We start from the raw sequence: 7,188 nt of genomic DNA, 5'->3' as shown, positions 1-7,188 counted from the left end.
TACGGTCCAGGTTAGTTATGAGGACATGTCTTTACTCATTAATACGGTCCAGGTTAGTTATGAGGACATGTCTTACTCATTAATACGGTCCAGGTCAGTTATGAGGACGTCTTACTCATTAATACGGTCCAGGTTAGTTATGAGGACATGTCTTTACTCATTAATATGGTCCAGGTTAGTTATGAGGACATGTCTTACTCATTAATACGGTCCAGGTTAGTTATGAGGATGTCTTACTCATTAATACGGTCCAGGTTAGTTATGAGGACATGTCTTACTCATTAATACGGTCCAGGTCAGTTATGAGGACATGTCTTTACTCATTAATACGGTCCAGGTCAGTTATGAGGACGTCTTACTCATTAATACGGTCCAGGTTAGTTATGAGGACATGTCTTTACTCATTAATATGGTCCAGGTTAGTTATGAGGACGTCTTACTCATTAATACGGTCCAGGTTAGTTATGAGGACATGTCTTTACTCATAATACGTCCAGGTTAGTTATGAGGACATGTCTTTACTCATTAATACGGTCCAGGTTAGTTATGAGGACTGTCTTTACTCTATACAGTCCAGGTGTATGAGGCACTCTTACTCATAATACGGTCCAGGTTAGTTATGAGGACATGTCTTTACTCATTAATACAGTCCAGGTTAGTTATGAGGACATGTCTTTACTCATTAATACGGTCCAGGTTAGTTATGAGGACATGTCTTTACTCATTAATACGGTCCAGGTTAGTTATGAGGACATGTCTTTACTCATTAATACGGTCCAGGTTAGTTATGAGGACGTCTTTAATCATTAATACGGTCCAGGTCAGTTATGAGGACATGTCTTTACTCATTAATACGGTCCAGGTTAGTTATGAGGACATGTCTTTACTCATTAATACGGTCCAGGTTAGTTATGAGGACATGTCTTTACTCATTAATACGGTCCAGGTTAATTATGAGGACGTCTTACTCATTAATACGGTCCAGGTTAGTTATGAGAACATGTCTTTACTCATTAATACAGTCCAGGTTAGTTATGAGGGCGTCTTACTCATTAATACGGTCCAGGTTAGTTATGAGGACATGTCTTTACTCATTAATACAGTCCAGGCTAGTTATGATGACATGTCTTTACTCATTAATACAGTCCAGGTCAGTTATGAGGGCGTCTTACTCATTAATACAGTCCAGGTCAGTTATGAGGACATGTCTTTACTCATTAATACGGTTCAGGTTAGTTATGAGGACATGTCTTTACTCATTAATACAGTCCAGGTCAGTTATGAGGACATGTCTTTACTCATTAATACGGTCCAGGTTAGTTATGAGGACATGTCTTTACTCATTAATACGGTCCAGGTTAGTTATGAGGACATGTCTTTACTCATTAATACGGTCCAGGTTAATTATGAGGACGTCTTACTCATTAATACGGTCCAGGTTAGTTATGAGAACATGTCTTTACTCATTAATACAGTCCAGGTTAGTTATGAGGGCGTCTTACTCATTAATACGGTCCAGGTTAGTTATGAGGACATGTCTTTACTCATTAATACAGTCCAGGCTAGTTATGAGGACATGTCTTTACTCATTAATACAGTCCAGGTCAGTTATGAGGGCGTCTTACTCATTAATACAGTCCAGGTCAGTTATGAGGACATGTCTTTACTCATTAATACGGTTCAGGTTAGTTATGAGGACATGTCTTTACTCATTAATACAGTCCAGGTCAGTTATGAGGGCGTCTTACTCATTAATACAGTCCAGGTTAGTTATGAGGACATGTCTAATCGTTAATACAGTCCAGGTTAGTTATGAGGACATGTCTTACTCATTAATACAGTCCAGGTTAGTTATGAGGACATGTCTAATCGTTAATACAGTCCAGGTTAGTTATGAGGACATGTCTTACTCATTAATACGGTCCAGGTTAGTTATGAGGACATGTCTAATCGTTAATACAGTCCAGGTTAGTTATGAGGACATGTCTTTACTCATTAATACGGTCCAGGTCAGTTATGAGGACATGTCTTTACTCATTAATACGTCCAGGTTAGTTATGAGGACATGTCTAATCGTTAATACAGTCCAGGTTAGTTATGAGGACATGTCTTTACTCATTAATACAGTCCAGGTTAGTTATGAGGATGTCTTACTCATTAATACGGTCCAGGTTAGTTATGAGAACATGTCTTTACTCATTAATACAGTCCAGGTTAGTTATGAGGGCGTCTTACTCATTAATACGGTCCAGGTTAGTTATGAAGACATGTCTTTACTCATTAATACAGTCCAGGTTAGTTATGAGGACATGTCTTTACTCATTAATACGGTCCGAGTTAGATATGAGGACATGTCTTTACTCATTAATACGGTCCAGGTTAGTTATGAGGACATGTCTTTACTCATTAATACAGTCCAGGTTAGTTATGAGGACATGTCTTTACTCATTAATACAGTCCAGGCTAGTTATGAGGACATGTCTTTACTCATTAATACAGTCCAGGTCAGTTATGAGGATGTCTTACTTATTAATACGGTCCAGGTTAGTTTATGAGAACATGTCTTTACTCATTAATACAGTCCAGGTTAGTTATGAGGGCGTCTTACTCAATTAATACGGTCCAGGTTAGTTATGAAGACATGTCTTTACTCATTAATACAGTCCAGGTTAGTTATGAGGACATGTCTTACTCATTAATACGGTACCGAGTTAGATATGAGGACATGTCTTTACTCATTAATACGGTCCAGGTTAGTTATGAGGACATGTCTTTACTCATTAATACAGTCCAGGTTAGTTATGAGGACATGTCTTTACTCATTAATACAGTCCAGGCTAGTTATGAGGACATGTCTTTACTCATTAATACAGTCCAGGTCAGTTATGAGGGAGTCTTACTCATTAATACAGTCCAGGTCAGTTATGAGGACATGTCTTTACTCATTAATACGGTCCAGGTTAGTTATGAGGACATGTCTAATCGTTAATACAGTCCAGGTTAGTTATGAGGACATGTCTTACTCATTAATACGGTCCAGGTTAGTTATGAGGACATGTCTTTACTCATTAATACGGTCCAGGTTAGTATGAGGACATGTTCTTTACTCATTAATACGGTCCAGGTTAGTTATGAGGACATGTCTTTACTCATTAATACAGTCCAGGTTAGTTATGAGGACATGTCTTACTCATTAATACGGTCCAGGTTAGTTATGAGGACATGTCTTTACTCATTAATACAGTCCAGGTTAGTTATGAGGACGTCTTTACTCATTAATACGGTCCAGGTTAGTTATGAGGACATGTCTTTACTCATTAATACGGTCCAGGTCAGTTATGAGGACGTCTTTAATCATTAATACGGTCCAGGTCAGTTATGAGGACATGTCTTTACTCATTAATACGGTCCAGGTTAGTTATGAGGACATGTCTTTACTCATTAATACGGTCCAGGTTATAGAGGACGTCTACTCTTAATACGGTCCAGGTTAGTTATGAGAACATGTCTTTACTCATTAATACAGTCCAGGTTAGTTATGAGGGCGTCTTACTCATTAATACGGTCCAGGTTAGTTATGAAGACATGTCTTTACTCATTAATACAGTCCAGGTTAGTTATGAGGACATGTCTTTACTCATTAATACGGTCCAGTTGTTATAAGGACATGTCTTTATAATTAATACGGTCAGGTTAGTTATGAGGACATGTCTTTACTCATTAATACAGTCCAGGTTAGTTATGAGGACATGTCTTTACTCATTAATACAGTCCAGGCTAGTTATGAGGACATGTCTTTACTCATTAATACAGTCCAGGTCAGTTATGAGGGCGTCTTACTCATAATACAGTCCAGGTCAGTTATGAGACATGTCTTTACTCATTAATACGTCCAGGTAGTTATGAGGACATGTCTAATCGTTAATACAGTCCAGGTTAGTTATGAGGAACATGTCTTATCATTAATACAGGTCCAGGTTAGTTATGAGGCAATGTCTAATCGTAATACAGTCCAGTAGTTATGAGGACATGTCTTACTCATTAATACGGTCCAGGTTAGTTATGAGGACATGTCTAATCGTTAATAAAGTCCAGGTTAGTATGAGGACATGTCTTTACTCATTAATACGGTCCAGGTCAGTTTGAGGAACATGTCTTTACTCATTAATACGTCCAGGTTAGTTATGAGGACATGTCAATCGTTAAACAGTCCAGGTGTAGAGGACATGTCTTATCATTAATACGTCCAGGTTAGTTATGAGGACATGTCTTTACTCATTAATACGGTCCAGGTTAGTTATGAGGACATGTCTAATCGTTAATACAGTCCAGGTTAGTTATGAGGACATGTCTTACTCATTAATACAGTCCAGGTTAGTTATGAGGACATGTCTTTACTCATTAATACGGTCCAGGTTAGTTATGAGGACATGTCTAATCGTTAATACAGTCCAGGTTAGTTATGAGGACATGTCTTACTCATTAATACAGTCCAGGTTAGTTATGAGGACATGTCTTTACTCATTAATACAGTCCAGGTTAGTTATGAGGACATGTCTTTCTCATAATACGGTCAGGTTAGTTATGAGGGCGTCTTACTCATCACATACAGTCCAGGTTAGTTATGAGGACATGTCTTTATCATTAATACGGTCCAGGTCAGTTATGAGGACAATGTCTTTACTCATTAATACGGTCCAGGTTAGTTATGAGGACGTTTTACTCATTAATACGGTCAGGTAGTTATGAGGACATGTCATTTACTCATTAATACAGTCCAGGTTAGTTATGAGGACATGTCTTTATATCATTAATAAGTCAGTGTTAGTTATGAGGACATGTCTTTACTCATTAATACGGTCCAGGTTAGTTATGAGGACGTCTTACTCATTAATACGGTCCAGGCTAGTTATGAGGACATGTCTTTACTCATTAATACAGTCCAGGTTAGTTATGAGGACATGTCTTTACTCATTAATACGGTCCAGGTTATGTGTTATGAGGACATGTCTTTACTCATAATACAGTCCAGAGTTAGATGAGGACATGTCCTTATCATTAATACGGTCCAGGTTAGTTATGAGGACATGTCTAATCGTTAATACAGTCCAGGTTAGTTATGAGGACATGTCTTTACTCATTAATACAGTTCCAGGTTAGTATGAGGACAGTCTTTACTCATTAATACAGTCCAGGTTAGTTATGAGGAATGTCTTACTCATTAATACAGTCCAGGTTAGTTATGAGACATGTCTTTACTCATTACATACGGTCCAGGTTAGTTATGAGGACGTCTTACTCATTAATACGGTCCAGGTTAGTTATGAGGACATGGCTTTACTCATGAAATACGGTCCAGGTTAGTTATGAGGACGTCTTTAATGTTAATACGGTCCAGGTTAGTTATGAGGACATGTCTTTATCATTAATACGGTCAGGTTAGTATGAGGACATGTCTTTACTCATTAATACAGTCCAGGTTAGTTATGAGGACATGTCTTTACTCATTAATACGGTCCAGGTAGTTATGAGGACATGTCTAATCTGTTAATACAGTCCAGGTTAGTTATGAGGACATGTCTTTACTCATTAATACAGTCCAGGTTAGTATGAGGACATGTCTTTACTCATTAATACAGTCCAGGTTAGTTATGAGGCATGTCTTACCATTAATTACAGTCCAGGTTAGTTATTAGGACATGTCTTTACTCATTAATACGGTCCAGGTTAGTTTATGAGGACGTCTTACTCATTAATACGGTCCAGGTTAGTTATGAGGACATGTCTTTACTCATTAATACGGTCAGTCATTTGAGACGTCTTTATCGTTAACACGGTCCAGGTTAGTTGAGGACATGTCTTCTTACTCATTAATACGGTACAGGTTAGTTATGAGGAACATATCTTTATCATTAATACGGTCCAGGTTAGTTATGAGGACTGTCTTTACTCATTAATACGGTTCCAGGTTAGTTTTATGAGGACATGTCTTTACCATTAATACGGTCCAGGTTAGTTATGAGGACATATTCTTTACTCATTAATACGGTCCAGGTTAGTTATGAGGACATGTCTTTACTCATAATACGGTCCAGGTTAGTTATGAGGACTGTCTTTACTCATTAATACGGTCCAGGGTAGTTATGAGGCACAGTCATTATACTCATTAATACGGTCGAGGTTAGTTATGAGGACATGTCATTTACCTCATTGTTGCGTTCAAAAAAACAGAAACACCTCAAAACATGAGCACATGGCAGCTCTTCCTTTAAGAACTCCATGGCCTCAAAAGAGGGCAGATACACCCAAAAAAAACGGGTGGGAAAACTCAAAAAATTGAGCCCAGGATTTCTGGAGGGAACTTTTAATGGCACCGGCAGATAAGCATTGGGTTATAAAATGGTTTGGTCCATCAACATACACACAGCTATGTTCAACCCTCAAAAGACGCAAACTGGTATAGTAATAGTTGGAATTATTTTAATTATGTTGGCATCCACGTGGCTTAGCACAATTTACATGTTTGTTAACTCTGTAGGAGTGGGTGACTTTTGGTGTGGCTGATTTTCCTGACTGCAGAAGTAATGCTAAGAGAGTGCTAGTTAAAGTTTTATAAACGTTTACTTTATCAATAGCCATGCTTTGGTTGCTGGTGTCATGCATTGGTTAGTGTGAAAATAATGCATGTTATTCTCTGATTATAGGTTATCGGAACCCTATTGCTTATCCTATTCCTTTCCCTACTCCTCTGTCATCAACTACTCTATTCACACAATCAACTGATTTTCAACATATTCAACAATGGCATCAAAACCATAATAAAACCACTGGAAAAGGAATTGAGTTGTCCCTTGCAATCCTGTAACACGTGTTGAGTCAATCCGTTTATCAAGGTTTGGGCAGAGCTGACAATAATTATAAAATAAACACCTAGACAACTTGATGATAACATCGTGGCAGTGAAGCCCAAAGGTATTAACGGACTGAAGTCAGGAACAGCTAGTCTTGAAAAAGTCGGCAGGAGAGGAAAATTGGTTACATCTCAAAATGGCGGAAGGAAAACTCTTGGAAAACGTGAAGGGAGTGTCTGAAGCAAGAAAGACTTTGGCTAAAAGTGCTTTTACCAAGCAAGCAAATTCCCTTAGCAGAGGTTGCAAAAACACATATAAGAGCGAACTGCGAGGAAGG

The 7,188-nt window shown here is 38.2% G+C and overlaps 1 protein-coding gene across 1 annotated transcript in view; it reads right to left on the bottom strand.

Moving 5' to 3' along the window:
* Positions 1-6,211, bottom strand: part of LOC120019938 (activated CDC42 kinase 1-like) — a 26,259-nt gene extending 20,048 nt beyond the window's left edge. Inside the window, exon 1 of the mRNA XM_038963349.1 lies at positions 6,207-6,211. Coding sequence (XP_038819277.1) covers positions 6,207-6,211 — 5 coding nt within the window. The remainder of the gene's footprint in view (positions 1-6,206) is intronic.
* Positions 6,212-7,188: the final 977 nt, after the last annotated feature.

Source organism: Salvelinus namaycush, chromosome 25 (assembly GCF_016432855.1).
Source record: "Salvelinus namaycush isolate Seneca chromosome 25, SaNama_1.0, whole genome shotgun sequence".
NCBI classification, from domain to species: Eukaryota; Metazoa; Chordata; class Actinopteri; order Salmoniformes; family Salmonidae; genus Salvelinus; species Salvelinus namaycush.
The sequence above is the reverse complement of the archived record's forward strand: the minus strand, read 5'-3'. Positions and strand labels throughout refer to the sequence as shown.